The sequence below is a fragment of the Vigna umbellata genome, chromosome 1, assembly GCF_029865625.1.
Source record: "Vigna umbellata cultivar VRB3 chromosome 1, Vumbellata_1.0, whole genome shotgun sequence".
NCBI lineage: Eukaryota > Viridiplantae > Streptophyta > Magnoliopsida > Fabales > Fabaceae > Vigna > Vigna umbellata.
In genome coordinates, this window is record NC_142165.1 from 52,591,061 (window position 1) to 52,610,258 (window position 19,198).

Here is a 19,198-nt window from a genome sequence, read left to right on the forward strand (position 1 = left end):
ATAGTTTAACACATAAAAATGTCTTAACTAAAATATATATTATAGAGCTAGGGTTTGGGGATACATATATAGTTAAGAATTGAAAAGGAAAGCTTTAAGTAGTTAAGGTATGGTTGGTGATAATATAAGTTGAATCCACGTTAAGCAACTAACTAATGGACCCAAACACATGCTATGTCGTAACAGTGTTCTCACTTCCCAACTACGAACAGTAAACAGATAGTCATTAAAAATCATCTTCTACGTACTATATCACATGACAATCATTAATATTAGTAATATTCTCTTCTCTTTATTCACTTTACAATTATGGTAATATCATTCTATACCTACAAAAATACAAGTTATTCTATTGGTTACGTTGTTCGCTTTTGATTTCTGCGGGTACTTACATTCTAAATGAAAACAAACTACTAATTATCTTAACCATTAACTCTCATTTATAATTTTCATTTTTTTTTACTTTTATTTTTTTTGTCATTTCATCCCAATAATTTCATTTACCAAAATATCTCTACTATCTTTTTTTATAAACAAAAATGTCATTAAAAAAATACCCCATACATTTCTCAATTTACAAAAAGTCACTAAAATAATTATTATTTACAAATTTTAACATCAACTTTGAGTTGTATTTTTTTTTACGGATCATATTGTACTATATGCTAACATTTTACTTAGTTAAACTCAAAATCTTTTTCATCTTTTCTTCTAACTTTATCAATAAATCGAACCTTATATCTCCATAAAATATTGTACATAATATATACTTAATAGTTATAAACCATTCATCAAGTTAATATAAACTATTCGTAATAAAAGACTTGTGTTGCTAACATTTTAATATAAATAGATGTAAAAATTGTGAAAAACTTTAAGCTGAAAAGTCAAAACATTCTTATGTCATGAGAAATTAATAATAAATTGATAATTCCTTTTCGTAGATTTATTTTTTTCATAATAATAGAGATTCTTCTTTTAGCTAATTAGCTTTCTTATAGTTTTTGTTTCCACGTTAAATACAATTTTATTATAACAATTTAGTATCATAGCTATAACATTTGTGATTTCTGACATTAAAGAATTTATGGGCAATCCTGACTTCAATCTATGATGGGTGCAAAATGTTCACTCTCATACAACATGAATGTGAGTTGGTGTTGGAATGAAAGTTACATCTACATAGAAGAATGTGATAGTTGCTAATGATTAAGTTTTTGAAGAAGTCTCTAAAGAAAAGATTATCGACAAGCTTTGAGCAAAATTTCAAAATCGATATACAAGACAAAGTTTATATAATTGCAAATGCATGAAGGTGATTTCATTCATCAACATACTCATAATTTCCACCAAGTCGTTCTTCTTAGTTCCTTGCCAAGAGCTTATGAAAATTTTGTGGACACAATACTTTTTGATAGAAGTTCTTTATGGATGGAGTGAGTTAAGTTAATCTTACAATTCTAAGAATTGAAAAGGCGTATTATTATTCATGTAATAAAACTCGCTGAGGGAATAGTTCAATGGTAGGAGAAAGAATAACGGAAAGAAATAAGAATTTTCAAGGAAAACGCCCAAAATCATGCAACAAAAGTAATAGAAAAATAAATGTCATAACTATTACAGGAAAAGAAGGACTTTTTGGAAGAGCATGTCTCAAGCTCAAGAAAGATAAGGCAAGTACTTGAGAGTATATTGGTGGATAGTAGCTTAGGCCTTTGAAGAATCAAATTGGTAGAAATGTTTTCTGTCTCATCTAATGTAAATGATGATGACTAGATTCTTTATTCCACACGTATTTTTAACATGACTAATAATAGATACTAGTTTGCTGTGTACAAAGACATTGATGGTGGTGAAGTTCTAATGGGAAATGACGGTGCTTGTAGTATAGCTAGTAAATGTATAATTAAGATTGGTGATGGTATTGCTAGAACAATGTGAGGTAAGTTCCTAAACTTCAAAAGAAATTAATATTTTTTTGGCACATTAAAATTTCTTGGTTGTTCATATCGAACTAAAAGGAGAGTCTTAAAGAGTCTCTAAGATGACATGTTAGTTGTGAAAAAGAAAGTTGAAAAAATGGACTATAAATATTGCAGGACAGGATAATGGTAGGTGCAACATCAGTTCTTTCTATTTCAAAACTTTACCAATTAAACTTGTTTGTGGTATATGATGTTAAACCACATGAGTGAGGGTATCTACTAACCTGACAAATTAAATGGCTGGATATAAGTTTTAAAATATTAAATTTGGATTATTATAGATTGATCAAGTTTGATCTAAATCCAATCCAGTGCAACCAATGCTAATCCCATGAGTGAGCATGGAATGGGATGAGCTTAGCAAGACACACATTCTTGGTGAGCATTGGGTTTATGGAAAACAATCACTAGACATATAGCATATCATCTATGGTTTCTCAAGGATAAATTGAAAAGGTTTATCACTTGAAGAAATTTTCCAATATAAAAATTTAAGAAAATAATATCTTATTTTTAAAACATTAAAATTCTCACAAAACTTATTAATTTCATTAGTGTGAATAATATATAGAAATCCTTCATTTATAAGTGAGGAGAGTTGAAGAGTCATATAAAGAAATGCTAAAAAGATACAAACAAAACAAATAAATACAAGTGAAAATGACTTCTATTTATGAGTTTATGATGGTGACATGAATAAAATCATAACTTTTTCATGAAGTGGTTAGAGAAAACTTACTTAACCTCCTCTTTAATGAGATATTAAGTGAGTTCATATAACTTATTTCTTGCTCTCATCTATAATCTTTTAGAAACTACTAGAAAATTTTAGAAACTTGTAAAAAGTTAGAAAAAGAAATATTAAATGTTTTATAATTTTCTTTTCAAACTCTTTTAAGTCTATATCTTCATAACTTTATTTGAGATATGTTTTCTCTTCATCCATGGTTACATTAGTTCTTGGAATGAGGATCACAACTAAAAATAGTGATATATATATATATATATTATAATTTCTTGTTGGATGAGTAGTGTTCCTCCTTCAATGCTCGAACTCTTCCCAATAAAAATTTAGTCCCACCATCCATCAAAGTGGAAGAAAAATAATGCCTTTATCTAATCACTCCTTTTTCAAGTTTCTTCCACGAACTAGTTTTGTTCAAATGTGATTCAAACTAAATTTTTCATAATTTTCTAATTCTAATGACTATAAAAACGGTTGATCCTTTTATGTATGTTCTCTGTAATGTACTATGACGTATATTGATATAGAAATCACTGATGTTATAATCTCTATTGAAATTCTATTTATTTATTTTTATCCTTGTCAGACTTCGTTAAACGCATCCAAAACCCTTTGTCAGAATCATTAAAACGCATTCAAAACCCCTCGACGCCAGGTGTCAAAAAACGAGGATCCGAAAATCAGATAGTGGAATGCAGGTGTCAGCAGGAGAGCGGACGTTCGTTTGAAACAAAATTGATTTTTCTGAAATCCGCGTCACTCTCTTCTGCATGCACCTTCTTCTTTCCAAACTCTGACCTTCCATTTCTCCTTCTTCTCTCTAGAAACTCTCCCTTTTCTCTACTGAAACTCACTTTTTCTCTGCTTCGATCACCGTCCAGGCACCGTAGGAGCATTCCCGACGTCCCAAGCTTCACCTTGAACCGAACAAGTTTCAAATTTGAACGGGTAAGTGTATCTGTCCTTGGTCATTCGTCTTTTGTTGCATGCAAACCAAGTTCTGGTTGCATGCGGGGGTGTAGTCTAAGTTATTTTTGGTTTCTTGATGTTTGATTTAGTTTGAAGAACTATTGATTGTTGAGGGTATAAAGATTGTAGTCGGACGAACCCAAAAACCTACTCTTAGGACGTTAATCACATATCTAGGTAAGGGAAGCTTATTTAATTTAATCTGGATGTTTACTGTGCTGTATGAACGTTCGTTGATTTGATGACTAGAAATGAAATATGTCTGTGTTATATTCTGATGCATGAAATATATGAAATCTCTATGTTTGGATGTTATGAAATATGAAAGTAATTATGATATGAATGTGGAAAGTTATGAAGTTATATGTTAAGAAATGAGTTTGAATATATATGAATTTTAATATGAAATTTCCCTAAGAAAGAGTACGTACGTTACTGAACGGTCCTTAACCGTTCGGTTTTCTAGTGAATTTGAATTTGTAGTGAATTTTTTCATTTGGGAAGAATCCTAGTTGAGGACGAGCGTCTTCACTTCGAAAGACTGTGCTTGAGCGTTCGACCAAGCATAGTTCTGTCTCGATATCCTGTTAGTAACACCTGGTTTTATATCAAGTGTTCGTCCTAATAAAATGTTTGGTCTTATACCAGGCACTCGTTCCATTTCCGTAAGCTAAATTTTTATATACGAGCGTTCGTTTAAGCCCTCTAGGGTTCGCTCTCTATAGCGTTCAGTCTTTGACTGACATTTTGGATTTCCTTGATACTAAACTCAATTAAACCCCAACATTCGGATTTCTTCATGTGAATCACTCTGAGTACCAGTTTTTGAATACCTAGAAATATCCTTATTCATTGTTTGCACACTAGAGTCCACGTCCTTGATTCGATTTTCTTTTAATATTCTGAGTGAGTTCTCAAGAGTCAGTTCATCTAATTGACTAAAGGTTAAAATTGACGTTCGTCCCATTGGTCCTTGGAATATAATATTGTACTCGTTATCTCTCATTTTCATTCCACGTGTTCGATCTTGTTCTCAGTTCGGGTTGAACGTTCGTCATTTTAGAGTTTATTGGAATCTTTGTTCGAGATAGTTCACTAAGATATTTATTAATGAAAGATGAAGAAAATATGATTTAGAAATGTTGTGGATTATGGACGAGCGTTCCGGGGAGGAACGACTCATGTATGAATATTGGAATTTGTAAAGTATGACTGTGGGCATGCTAAGCTGGCCGTTCATCCTGATGTTCCGTGAGTACTCGTCTTCACGTAGAGGAGGGTAAGTCATGTGTGGGAACGGCAGGAGGTCCTAGTCCTTAGGGGTACTTTGGACAGATAGGGCTAACCTCGGGTGGCAGCTGTTGAGTGTATCCCAATTACTACATCACCCGGGTGCACGAACGCCTGTAGATACACAGATTTCATACAGTCCGGACAGTCAGTCTAGTGATAGGCTTTGTATGTTACGTACGTTGAAGTTTTATCTTGGGTGTTGGATTGATTGAAATGTATGTGTATGTATGAATTAAATTACATAAGTTTACCTTGTGTTTTCCTTGTGTTGTCTCGTTTTGGTGCGTTCGTCTTGTCGTTGCAATGATCATCCGTGTGGATGTGAGCAGAAGGAGACGCGCTGCTGGAAGAGGCGCTGGAAGAAGAAAATTTGATCGAAGTGGAAGTAAAGGCCGAACCGTAGTATGTTCGGTTAGTAGATAGTAGTTTTTTTAGGAGGTGATCGTTCGGTCACCTCCTCCCTTTTGTTGTTATCTGACCGTTCGGTAATTGTCTTTTGTAAACCGTTCGGTTATGATTTCTCTTATCTTGAACAGTTTAGCTGGAAATTTTATGTAAGGTCGTTCGGCCGTAAGCGTGCGTTGTTAGTGAAAAACTGCACTGATATATTATTAAATGTAATTAATTCTATGATATAGTTTATTACTGTATTTTTGGGATGTTACAATCCTTTTGTTTCTTTTACCCTTTGTCTGTCTAGTTATTTATTTATTATTTTTTTGGTTTATTATATACAATTTAGAATATTAAAACTTTACAAATACCTATATTAAAAGATTTAATCATAATTTTAACTATAGAATCATATCATCTTCCCATTCCTCAAGAAAATGGATTTCAAATTTTGATTCAGTGGCTTGCCTTCTCCACAAACTTTGCCTAAAATTACACCACGGATGATCACCGAATTTCAATGTCATCAAACTGGTAGATGAAATGTTTGAACAGAAGTACTTGAAATCACAATATGCATACCTTGTGCTCGACATAATACATAGCTCTTCTTGAATGCACTTAACTGATACTTGCATCAACAACATTCAATTGCATGCGCGCGACAGACCTTGATTGATCAACATCTCGACCTGTTCGCCTCATAATTTACAGCTGCTGGAATTCAAGCTTGATTGTACTGCTTCAACGTGCAAAAGAATATAACCGCTTCAAATCTGCAGCACCACATCATGTTTGAAAAAGTATCAAACACAGTAAACCATGCACTATTTTACGAAATGCAACATGAATGGATCGAAATGTATGCCACCTCATGCTTCATTGCTTTGCCACAGAACTTCTTGTACTTGAATCTCTCGATCGCCTTGTCTTTAATTCACATATCACCAGTTTGCTGCATAGAAACTAAACCGTCAATAATCCCGTACGTTAATGCCTTTATGATCTACCAGCGATAAAAAAAAAGTGAAATCAAAATACCTCTCACCAACATCAAATAGCCACGAATTGAAATCAACAGCTCGATTCAATTTCTTTAATTCATCACGCCACCGACCCCACAATTCTTGCACGCAATTTCTTGTTCAAATTCGTTTCTCACGCCAAATCTGGATTCTTCGAGAACGTCCATGCAGCCCTTCAATTGCACCGGAAATAAGGCAATAGTTGATTCAATTCAAGATTTCGCCATGTTCAATTAACGTGCGCCGATTGATTCCAAAGCAATCATGAATGAACGCTAAAGATATGCTTTAAAATAGACATTGACAGGATTTCTAAAAGCAAAAATTGAACCGCAAAAGTGGCTTGCTGATTTGCCACGGAAATCGAATCATGTGCTTCCTTCAATATTCCGTACATCGTTCCATACACCTACTCAAGAGCTTGCCAACCACTTGCACCGAATCAAATCAACTTCGGTCTTTGATGATTTGGAGAGGAAGAAGGAGCTTCGAGTGGACAAAAACGAGAGTGAACATTTTCTCCGAATAATGTATTATAATTTATGATTAATTTAATTAATATTTTCAAGATTTAAATTTATTTCTATCCAAAAAAATTGTTGTATTTATTTTTTATTTATGAAATATAGCTATATTTTATTTTGGTAAGTAAATTCTTTTTCTCCACATTTGATCTGTTAAAACTATTTATTTTATTTTGGTCTTTCTTATTTTGTTTACATTTTTCTAAAATATATTTTCTTGTTATATGGAGTAAATTCCTTCGATCCTTATAAAATATGTTTAAAAGGAAATAATTTTGAATAAAATATTGGGTTAAATATGTTTTTCGTCACTTAAGTATCACACGATTTTGATTTTAGTCCCTACTCGAAACTTTGATGGTTTTTAGTCCTCATAGTATTGAAACTATTAGTATTAGTCCTTAAAAATGGACGGCGTCAACTTTTAGTTGATCTGGCAAACGGCGAGACCACGTCTTCTCTGCCACGTTGCTTCTTCGTCATCTCAGTTGGGGGCAAAGCTGAGTTCTTCTTTTTCGTCATCTGAGATTAACCAATTCACTAAAGCTCCCTATCATCCTTCTCGTCAATCCTCAACGCCACTTTCAACTCCTTCAACCCTTGTGCTGCAAATTCGAACCTTTCACTCCTCAACGCTTCCTTCACACTTTCTAACCTCTTGTTCTACCGCCTGTGTCTATCTCCTGTCAAGTATGCTCCCCAGACATAGACTACGTACAGGGTAGACACAACCTCGCGCACCTCGGCATCGATCGGTCGGTCAGAGAGGAGTCGGATAATGGCGGCGACGTCGTCGGAGACCTCGCGAGTCTGCGAAACGGCATCGTTGCAGAGAGAGAAGAGGCGCGTGAAGTCTTCACGGTGTGAGACGAGGTAGGATTGGACCTGAGAGCGGATCTGGAGGGATACGACTCGAGGCGCTGGATCAGAAGGTGCAGATCGGGCGCTGATAGAGGGGAGGTTGGGTCCGAGAGGTCCTGCGCCGAGAGAAGGTCGCAAAAGTTGATATTTTCGAAGAGAGACTCCATCGACGGCGCTAGCGTGGTGGCGAAGATGGCGGAGACTGCTAACGTGCGCTTGGAATGTGTGTTTGTGTGGAGGGTGTTAGCATGATGGGTGCGTTTGGACTTGATGGACTTTGGTTTTCAGCTCTGCGTGACATTGGTTAATCTGAGATGACGAAAAAGAAGAACTCAGTTTTGCCCCAACTGAGATGACGTGGCAGATACTTAAGAAGAAGACGTGGTCTCGCCGGTTGCCAGATCAACTAAAAGTTGACGCCGTCCATTTTTAAGGACTAATACTAATAGTTTCAATACTATGAGGACTAAAAACCATCAAAGTTTCGAGTAGGGACTAAAACCAAAATAGTGTGATACTTAAGGGACGAAAAACATATTTAACCCTAAAATATTATATGGACTCACGAGAATATATATATATATATATATATATATATATATATATATATATATATATATATATATATATAATACAACTGTGTTTTAAGAAAAAAATATAAAATTGTATTTTCAATTACTTAACCAATAAATATAATTATTTTTTGTTAATAAAAATACTTAATAAATAGTTTACGGAAGAATATTTTATATTTATAACTTGTTAAATGAACAAATAAATTTGCAAACAATATTAATGTTCCAAGGGTATAAAAGTACATAACAAAATTTTAATATATTTTTTACATTTATTAGCTTAGAAATTCATTTGTTAATAGTATTGATTGAAACTTTGAAACAGTACTGGTTGAAGGATCTTTATGGAATTGAAAAATAGATCTTATATTATATCCCTTCATAAAAAGCAGAGGATCCCAAAAGAAGTGTTCAGCAGTGAGGAATATATCTGAAGATGTAACAGAGGGTGCTTTTGGTAAACTGGCAACTGCAAGGACATTCTGGTCCGAACAGGGTGACAACTGTTTTTCTTTACTCGACGTGTTCCCCACATAAGACAAGTTCACAACAACATTGAAACTATTATTAAATTACAATTAAAAAAAAGTTTATTTCTGCGTGTTTAATGATTGCTGTTCTTCTTTCTTTTGTTGGTTTGTTGAGAGTAGTTCCCAGCTAAAACTGAGCATGATAAATTTCTCAGTTTGCTTCTGAAGAAGCTCACCCAACTCCTCAATTGCTTCATTTGTGAGGAAAGGAACTTCATTTCTACTTCACCAGCTGCCTTTGCGATTTCCAGACAACACTAATGGCAAAGACAGGATACAAGCTACGTATCCTTTGTTGTTTTTATTTCTCTTTTTGATTAATATATGTGCCTCAGAACATGCTTTCTGGTTCCACCATTAAGGTTGCTGTTACCATTCAGTGACTTAGTTTCTGTTGAAATGTGGGTGAGTTGTGTTCTTGGAACATCCAAATTGTTTTAAATGGTACATTGTTATAATAGCAAGGTCAGGTGTATGTTTTATGTTTTATTAGCTCTAGGGGAGGTGATGCAAATGTTGGATGCTCATCAGCCATTTGGAAGTTATTGAAAAAAGTTCATAATTTTACCTTTTTTTTCCTTGTTTTAGTGGCTGAGGAAATGTTGGGTTTATTTTCTGTCTTACTTTTGATGAAAGTGCTTTTCTAGAAGAAAAGGGTATTTCAAAAATTGATTTTTGATGGTTTGGCTCCAAACGCTGATTTTGTAATTTTTTGAGGTTCTTCGATTGTATTATTTTTTTCAATACCAGTCTGTTATTAAGTCTATGGAGTGTAGATGTTAGGTTGTTTTGATAATGTGCTTTCCTTAGCCAATCAACTGTAGAGGAATTTGTGGCTCATTCAGGGAATGTAAACTGTTTAAAGATTGGAAGGAAGGCGAGCCGCCTTTTCATTACAGGAGGGGATGATCACAATGTCAATCTATGGATGATTGGAAAAGCAACCTCTTTAATGGTCAGTTGATTGTTGCCTTTATATTTTATCATTTAATTGCAATTTGACTAAGGTAGGAATCAGGATTGCTAAGCAGTAATGAAGATCTATTTCTTATGTGCTCTTTGTTGAAACTTGCAAGTTATGTTATTGTAATGGTAGTGTCTGAAGCATTATTGCTCTGACTGAGGACTTGCTTTCAGTTCATATAAACTTAGAAGCTTACATTTGGACTGAAACTGGCATGGTAAAACAATGATGGAGTATGATAGAAAGCAAGATTTTTACTCAAGTAATGCATCTTTACAATTTTTTTACCAAAATCAGGATCCTTTAAATCTATTTACCAATATTATCACTTTTTTTTTCATCTCATCTTGTACATTTATGGGATTCAATGATAGTGTGGGCATGTGGGATTGTACATAATGCCAAGATGCCCTTTTCACCAAAACAGGGACTTTCCTTAATGGTCAATTCAATGATCATTGTACAAGTCTGATGCAAGTTTTGTTTTTTGCCAAATGACTAGCTTGAAAGTTGCAAATGAGAAATTGAATCAAACCAAGATGAATGAAGACTGAACTGTATGATCTCAAACGTGCAGGTAGGGAAAAGTGAAAAAAAGTTCTTGAGAGTAAACTGAACTTTAAGCCTGAAAGTGTAATATCCTTGAAATAGGGAATGTTGGGTTTGATTTATCTTAGTTTTGGGCTATCCGAACAGATTTCGTGGTAGTAACTTCAAACTTCAAACCATACATTGATCATAGTAATCTATCATCTGCGTTTTTTTCTCTGATTGGATTCCCTTTGTAATATGGGTCTGAGTTTCTTATGATAGCAGCATAACAATTAGAGCTTTAAACGTGACAGTCTTATCTTAATGTAAATACATGCAGAGTTTGTGTGGTCACTCTACTACAGTAGAATCTGTGACTTTTGACTCAGCAGAAATTTTGGTTCTTTCTGGAGCATCATCGGGGGTTATAAAGCTTTGGGATTTACAGGAAGCAAAGAGTAAGTTAATTAGTATATTCTGAATCCATGGACTGTATACTTTATAGTGATATTATTTATAGAGCATCAGACTTTTATGCTAGAGAAAAAGGGCAAACTTGCTGATCATAAACAGGCAATTATTTGATTGAAGAATTGAGTTACACTATCTAATTTGCATGCATAGGATTATACTGGCATCTAGAAGAACTATTATCAGTCCAAGTTGAGTTTTATGAATTGATGGGTGAAATGTAAGGTTCATGCATTTACCAATTTCTCAACAATCTAGTAATATGTGTGCAATTGTTCTTGAAGTATAGTGCTTCGCACTCTTACCGGACACAGAACCAATTGCACTGCTGTTGAGTTTCATCCCTTTGGAGAATTTTTTGCATCAGGCTCCTCAGACACTAATCTAAATATTTGGGATATCCGAAAAAAAGGATGTATTCATACATACAAGGGCCATAGCCAGGCCATTAGTACTATCAAATTCAGTCCAGATGGTCGTTGGGTTGTTTCTGGTGGATTTGATAATGTTGTGAAGGTAATATCTTGAAGTTTTCTGTGGCAGACCTTATAATTGTATAACTCTTACTACTGTTCTATGAATAAGTTACATATCTAACTTATTAAATATACAGGTCTGGGATCTAACCGGTGGAAAGCTCTTGCATGACTTCAAGTTCCATGAAGGACACATTAGGTCCCTAGACTTCCATCCTCTTGAGTTTCTTCTGGCTACAGGTGTGTTGGTGTGTCTTAAAGCAGCTTGGAACAGTAGATAATCATACATGTGCACAAAAAATTATAAGGTTCCCTGTTTTGTAATTATAATGTTGTTTCAAGTGCACCAAATGATAATCTACTTAGGCTAGATGGCTGTTCAAACATAATGGAAATTTAGGCAACTAATTCTCGTATGTAGAGGGACCGATAACATATTTGAGCCTCTTCAAAAACTCAATTAGGATTACCCAGAATGCATTCTGGTCTAGCCCCCATAACATGTTTTGGGTGGTGTCGGATCTAGTTTCGTTAACAACTCAAAACACAAGCTTGGGTCAAGAGTGCATTTTGAAAAAAAAAAGTTAAAAGTACTGTGTAAATGCGTTCTTGGGGAACTTCATTTTCAGTGTGACTAATATGGATGTAATGAAGTATGTATATTTATACAAAACAGAAAGCACTGTTTCCATTCTAGAAATGTTACATCCAAATGTAATTTACTATTCAAAACATACTGATGTACTGTTTCATAGATGCTGATGTAATTTTTCATAGAAATCAATTTGAATAAAAATCTTCCTTCTTTCATAGTGTCATCATGACCACAATCACTATTGACAGGGATCTGTCTTTGTTGCCACAGCTATTACCTTACTTTCATCTTCATCTTTGCTGAACTGCTATTATTTTATTATATTTCTCAATTATCCCTATCGCTGTTCCTGAAATTATGTAATTGAATTTGACATCTATACGAAAATGTATGTTCTCTTGTCATGGTTCATTGAACCATGTGACTTGACCTTGAAGGATATAAGCTGTTATATTGACCAAATCATTTATATTGAAACTATTCATTGAAGTCATAAAGTTGGGCAAAAAATTAAGAGTTCATAATTTTATTTACAGGTTCGGCAGACAGAACAGTGAAATTTTGGGATTTAGAAACCTTTGAATTGATTGGATCCAGTAGACATGAGGTATCTAATCTTGCCAAAGTGTTTTTCTTCTGTTTCAAGGGAATCAGTTATACCAATTTATAAATCATAAATTCTGGTTCCAAATCTGCCTCTTATCAATTGAGTTTTTTGCTGTAAATCAGTGTCATACCACTGCTATCATTCATGGAAAGTGGAAACTCCTAGATAACCTGTTTCAATGGTTAACGTGCTTGGCACATTTTTTACCAGTTTGCCATAACATTGTTGTGGGTGGTTTCTAAATACTACTAAATGATTCCTTTAGTTGTAACCTAGAATATTTCCCCAATTTTTTTATACTCTTCAAACTTCAAAGTTAATTTGTTTCTGTAACTTGAAATTTGTAGTGTATCATGCCCAGTTGTTAATCCTATAGATGTGCGTAATGTATTGTGTTTTGTGTTTTAAGTCATATTCTGTGATGTAACTTAGTTGCAATTGTAGTATGGTAGATGTATTTGTTGGTTTTTTCTTTCTTCTAGTGTAAGCCTGTACATTTATTTCCAAGATATGCATGGACATGAACAGACTCACAAAAATTTATACAAAATACTAATTTCTAATAAATATAAAGTACCTTGTGTTAGGTTTCAGGGGTATGCTCACTAACTTTTCATCCGGATGGATGGACCCTTTTTGCTGGACTTGAGGATAGTTTGAAGGTACGTATTTTTTGTTCCAATAATTAGATTATAATGGTAAACAGCTTGAACAGGTTAAAGATTTCATATCTAATTCTCATTTACTGTAGGTGTATTCATGGGAACCTGTCATATGCCATGATGCTGTTGACATGGGATGGACAACACTTGGTGACTTATGTATTCATGATGAAAAGCTTTTGGGTTGCTCATTCTACAGTAATTCTGTTGGAGTATGGGTGTCAGATATTTCGGTGGGACTCACCCTCAATAGATTAGTTTATATGTTTTTTCTTGTCAATGTTGAAACATGATCTGTATGCTATTTAACTAAAACACTATGATTGTAGAATTCCTACTATGTGGCTGGCTGGCTGCTGTTATGAATTTTATGATGTTTTAATTGCTAGTTTTAAATGCAAAGCCATCGTTTCCTGTTGTGTCTATCTCAATGATAAATGTCATTCCATCCTTGTTAGTCTGCAAACAACACAATAAGCTAATATGTAGTCTATCATTCTGATTGTTATTTTTAATGCATCAGCTTATCAAGCCATATGGTGATGGCTTGGAAACTGAGAACAAAGAAAGCACAGAGCAGAAGCTCAGTCTCCAGGGAAGACAAATGGAGAAAGTAGAATATGGTGTGGACAACGAGTCAAAAGAGATAAAGAATATATATATAGACTGTAAGCCATAGACCTTCTTGTCTTCCCATAGCTTCTTCAAAATTATGAATGAATAAAGCTTTCAAAATAAAGTTTGCACCATGAAGTATATATAAGCTTTTTGAGGAGCTTTTTAGTAAGATTATATAAAACTTCCATGTCAGTTTTTCCTTTTTCTTTGTAATTCTGAATGCTCCCCAACTAATGTATTTTCAATTTTTTTTCGTATATAAAGCTTCTGAAGGGAATCCTGATCACTTACTAAGATCCAGGTCCTATAATTCTCCAAAAATGGATCATCTTGAGGAATCTAAAGAAATGTTAAACTTGAGTTCTGCAACAAGAGTTCGAGCAAAATCAAATGAACAAACTCTTAGAAAGTCTTATATCGTGTCAAACGTTGCACCTCTGGACATTCTCAATGGTAAGGACTCAACAAAGCTTTTGAAGTCGTGATGTTGCTTAAGTCAGTTCATGTTCAGGGAGCATCCACTGATATATTTGATGTTTTGATGGGCTTTCATCAGATATTGATTTTAGAGAATTTGTTGATACTATAAGGAACTCTGACAGTGCAACAAATCCTAACTTCGAAATGAATGAAGTCAGAGACTCTATTGATGATAAACATCCTATTGAGAGTGTCGCAGAGAAGTTTGAAAAAACTTTAACACCAGATGGATTTTCTGAACAAGAGAAATGTAAGTTTTTTTTTCTGTCAAATCACTATGTAGGTCAAATACATGTCGTTACTGATTCTATTTCTGGATTTGGATCCTCTAAAGTGGGGTAGTTCACTGTAGAGAGAAGTGTGACATCTCAAGTTATCAACTGTTAATAAAATCCAGGGATAGATTTAACATGTCCACCATTTGTTATATATGTGCATGTAGCAACAATTTATTTTCTCATCAATTAATTGGGTTCCTCTCTCTTCCCTCTAAAGCAAGAGCTCCCCTTAGTGGAGCCAAATCCTATATTTCTTTAATCTTATTCTTGCAATGTCCTTTCTCTAGTCTATGTTTCTATTTCAACAAAAAATGAGTTAACTTACCCACCATTCTCTTGGTTATATCATGGGCTAAATTAGTGTCTGACATCATTGCCCTGAACTATATTTGACTTCTCATTGGTTGAATAACAACTAGTCGCTCTGATTCCAGACTTATATACTCAAATAAGCCAAATCTAATAATCTTTTGTTTCTCTTCCATTCATTATGTCTATGATAAGCTTCTTATTTTCTGACTTCAATCTCCTGAAAAATATTGAGTAAACTGTTAGACAACACTCTCAAGTCTTGACAGATAAACTCTTTTATGTGTTTTAATAAAGTGATCCTGACATTGAGCTTGTTGATACTTTTTCTTGAAAACTTGGCATGCCTTGTGTATTAGGTCATTATTAGCATGGGAAAATACCATATGGTCATCCATGATTAATATGTTATTATCTTTCAGGTAGTCAATCCTCTTCTTACAGCAACGCCATTAATCCAGTTAAATATGCCAATGGAGGTTTGCCATAGCCCATCAATGTAGTTTATTGCACTAAGAAAACTCCTGGAAACTGAATATATTAAAATTCTCCTTTGGCAGTTGCTGTTGTACAAGGAAGGACACGTTCTTTGGTTAAGAGGTTTGAAAGAAAGGAAATAACTCCAACCAAGGAAGATCAAGATAATGCAACTCCCACGACAACAGTTGAAAATAGGGAAATTTTTCTCAAAGAAGATCAAACTAATGCATCCCCCATCACTACCACCTCAACATCTGAAAAGGGGGAAATAATTCCTTTCAGCGAAGATAAAAACAATATGCCCACTGTTCCCAACACAACTAGTGAAACTGATAAGCATATGAACTTCATGGTAAAATTCTAGCTTGACAAAAAACAAGCTTTATGGAACTCTAGAAACAGGCCTCTTCTCTCTAGCTTAATTTTTTTAGCCAAAACCTTATGTGTGGTTGTCTATTTTATGACTTATAAATTGGAATAGGATGCTAGACTTGAGATGCATGTATCTGTTGCTTATTTTTCTCCCTCAGACATGTTCAGTGGCAAAGATCTCAGTGGAAAAGAAAGGAAATTGTTCGTACGTTTGGCATCCACCTGGCCCAAACCTGCAAGCCATCTGTTTTCTTTTCTAATACAAATCTTCTCTTTTAAGAATAGTGTTGAAGGTTTAGAAATCTTTAATTTATCAAGAAATCAAAAAATCTAAAAATTTGATTTCTTTTTTTCACGCATTTGTTTGAGTTATGCATCTGCTATTAGCATGATTTGATATTACTAGAGGAAGGCTCTGAAAGTATACATGGCATTACAATTTTAGTAATTTGGCTTCTGATTTTTTTTCTCTGGAATTGAACCTCTTCTTGACCATCTCTTTGTCCTCGGAAGTTTGGACCATTGATTAATATTTTTTATTCTATTCGTGTTGGTTTCCTGGTTTTTGGGTCTAACTATGAAACTTATATATTGAAAGAATGGGGTAGTTCACACTCACTGGTTTTTGGGTCATGCTATTATCACATTTTACAAATTGTTGCAATGGTTTTCAACTATATCTTGTTATATAATGTTAGAAAGCAGAGTTTGGAAGGGATTCAAATCCTGCAAATGATGGAGAAATAATTGAATATCTGTTGCAAACTCATGATGTAACATTAAGCAATCTCCGGTCACGTTTGACAAAATTACAGGTGAGTTCAGATAGTTAGATATTAATATCATTTTCTTTTAGACCAAGCTTGAGTTAGAATGGAGTAGGGAGAACTCGATAGTATGTGACTCGAGACCCAACAAACTTTAAACCTAAATCCTATCAAATCAGTTTAGTAAGATGAAGTTTACATCTACTTATATATTATAATTTGGTTTTATCTATAGTGGATGTGAATTCTTAAACATATGCACTAATATCAGCTAGAAAATACTTACTTTACCCATGCTTTAAAGAAGCCAAATCTAGAAAGAAATGATGCTTAAGGTGCCATCAGTGGAACAATGTCGTTCACCAAGTTGTCAATGTGCACTTGCAGGTAGTGCGACATTTTTGGGAGCGCAATGATACTAAAGGTGCCATCAATGCTTTGGAAAAGCTGCCTGATCAATCTGTGCGTATTTTTTTTTTAAGTGCACATGTGTCACTATTTCGCTCTTTGTCTGTTCTGTATCAAATGCTTTAACTAGTTATTTATGGCTTTGTTATTGAATATATAGCATTGAAGATAATTTCCTCTGGATGTAGGTTCAAGCTGATGTTATCAGTGTCCTTGTTGTGAAGATGGAGATTCTCACCTTAGATTTATTTTCTTGCTTACTTCCGGTGCTCACAGGTTTGCTGGATAGCAAGACAGAAAGGTAATTCTTTATTAACATGGTGTTAGGAAAATTAAATTTTAGTAGAATCCAGACGTTGTTGGGAGGACTACTTTTCAATTGATATTGACTAAGTCTTGATCAATATTAACTTAGATTGTTTTTGGTCTAACATTAGCTGAGATAATCTTTCAGCTAAGTTGACCGAAAAGTCAAACAATCAACAATGTTGTAAAATTAACTTTGATCCTTGTTAACCTAAATAACTGTAATGACATCCATTCAAAGCAATTTTGGTTGATGACAAATGAGTAAAAGCTTTGTTGACTAAAAAAATAAGATCAACCATGAACGACTAAAAGAGATTGTCAATTTTGAATATTGATATTTTATTTATTAACAATTGTTTGATATTCAAATAACTTCGTACATTAGCCAAAACCAAAAAATTTGAATTCTTGTCTAAACAAAGAAAGCATTTGAAAAATATAACAAGAAATGAGCTTAATTCAAATTCAATGCATTTGCATGTCTTAAAAGATGTGAAATTGCTGTCCAAACGAAAGCTAACTCTATTCTCTCAGTGCAGACATGTGAAAGTGTCATTGGATATGCTGTTGAAGCTTGTTGTTGTTTTCGGTCCAACAATACGTTCAACTATTTCAGCTCCTCCCTCTGTTGGGGTTGATCTACATGCGGAACAAAGGTGACCTTCATCATCAACTATAATGTCGCTTTCATTATCTCATAAAGTTTCTATGTGAGTGAACCTAATTGACATAGAAAATGTTGAGAACAGGCGGGAATGCTCCAATCAGTGCTTCATGCAACTGCAAAAGATCCGAATGATTCTTCCAATATTAGTAAGGTAATAATGTAAACTTTAATGTTGCAGAGACATACATATGTTATAGCCATTGTTGCATACTGATGGCTTGACAGAAAAGAACAAAAAAGTCTTGCGAGTTTCTAGTTCTGTATTTTAAACTCGTCCTTTCATGGCACAGATTTTATTAAGCATCAATCCCTCAGTTTTATTAATCAACTCAATGTTTTTGATTCTTAATTTGTGTCATCAAAGACTCTCAAGAATTCTGATATGAGTTTGAGTCACACATTAAGTAAAAAGGAAAAAATTAAGTGTCGGACTTACAAATCCATTGTCTTAAGATTATGAATTGAAGATAGTTTTTAATTCCTACATGGATCAACTCATGACTTATTGGTACACATTTATTTACATCTACATTCAGCAATCTATCTAGAGTCATGGTTTTTTCTTTCCCCTGGTGTTTATGGTTGCAGGAGGGGTGGCGTATTGGCCAAGACTGCTCAAGAGCTAAATTTAATTCTTCAACAACCTTAACTAAAGGTGCAGTCATATGAACTTCAACCAACATATGAATGATCGATTTGACTCAACATGATCGTTAGCTGGACTGTGTACAAAACATTAAAGTAGTGGTTGTCATCAGATCTGTTTTAGTGGCAGAAAATTCTAACAAATGACATGTGTGGGATTTCTGAATAAACTGTTTGACCTTGTGTTTAGATCCTTGAAGGTGGAAGGGAAGCAGTCATCTAAGTAATTTGTTCTTCAGCTCTGCTCTAGCTTTTTGTTCTTAACATGTGCTGGTCTTCACCTTTATGTTTTCTTTCTCAACTGGGCTTTGATGAACCTTGGCATGACCTAGTGCAACATGAGTATATGTAGCAGTCTACTGTATTTAGTAGCTGTGCAAAATTCTATATGTATGCAATATTAGTGAAGTGAAATGTGTCATTTTCATGAACCAAGTACTCAAGCTTCATCTGTATTCAAAAATGGAGTGATCAGAAATTACAAAATGTGATGCTAACTAGATTTACATCTTAGCATGCTCAATTTATTGAATGCTAGGCAGATTTACATTGTGAAACCAATTACCAAAGCTAATATTGTCTTGAATTCTATTTTAAGCTTGGTGATAATTGTAGACTTGTAGAGTTTATCATTTTAATACTTTAAAATGAACCGTTTG

General features: G+C 34.1%; 1 protein-coding gene and 1 long non-coding RNA gene across 5 annotated transcripts; one reads left to right on the plus strand and one right to left on the minus strand.

The window, feature by feature from the left end:
* Positions 1-5,719: 5,719 nt before the first annotated feature.
* Positions 5,720-6,887, minus strand: LOC148205722 (uncharacterized). 2 transcript variants are annotated; one of them, XR_015785648.1, is made up of 4 exons: positions 6,427-6,887; positions 6,257-6,340; positions 5,968-6,161; positions 5,720-5,871 (listed from the first exon to the last, which is right to left on the minus strand). It is a non-coding gene; the product is annotated as an uncharacterized LOC148205722 (long non-coding RNA). The 2 variants fall into 2 exon arrangements; XR_015785647.1 differs by having other exon boundaries at positions 5,720-6,161.
* A 2,060-nt stretch (positions 6,888-8,947) lies between these two features.
* LOC124820284 (katanin p80 WD40 repeat-containing subunit B1 homolog KTN80.1-like) lies at positions 8,948-18,970 on the plus strand. 3 transcript variants are annotated; one of them, XM_088103738.1, is made up of 20 exons: positions 8,948-9,185; positions 9,725-9,855; positions 10,736-10,853; positions 11,156-11,382; positions 11,480-11,582; positions 12,474-12,544; positions 13,132-13,206; positions 13,296-13,439; positions 13,730-13,874; positions 14,089-14,277; positions 14,381-14,554; positions 15,314-15,370; positions 15,452-15,723; positions 16,442-16,558; positions 16,898-16,972; positions 17,107-17,219; positions 17,767-17,883; positions 17,977-18,045; positions 18,483-18,549; positions 18,730-18,970. In XM_088103738.1, the coding sequence occupies exons 1-19, from the start codon at positions 9,161-9,163 to the stop codon at positions 18,541-18,543; spliced, it is 2,283 nt and encodes a 760-aa protein (XP_087959864.1). In that variant the 5' UTR covers positions 8,948-9,160; the 3' UTR covers positions 18,544-18,549; positions 18,730-18,970. The 3 variants fall into 3 exon arrangements, with proteins under 3 accessions (XP_087959864.1, XP_047147903.1, XP_087959865.1); XM_047291947.2 differs by having other exon boundaries at positions 18,483-18,970; XM_088103739.1 differs by lacking the exons at positions 17,977-18,045; positions 18,483-18,549; positions 18,730-18,970 and having other exon boundaries at positions 17,762-17,883.
* The last annotated feature ends 228 nt before the right edge of the window (positions 18,971-19,198 follow it).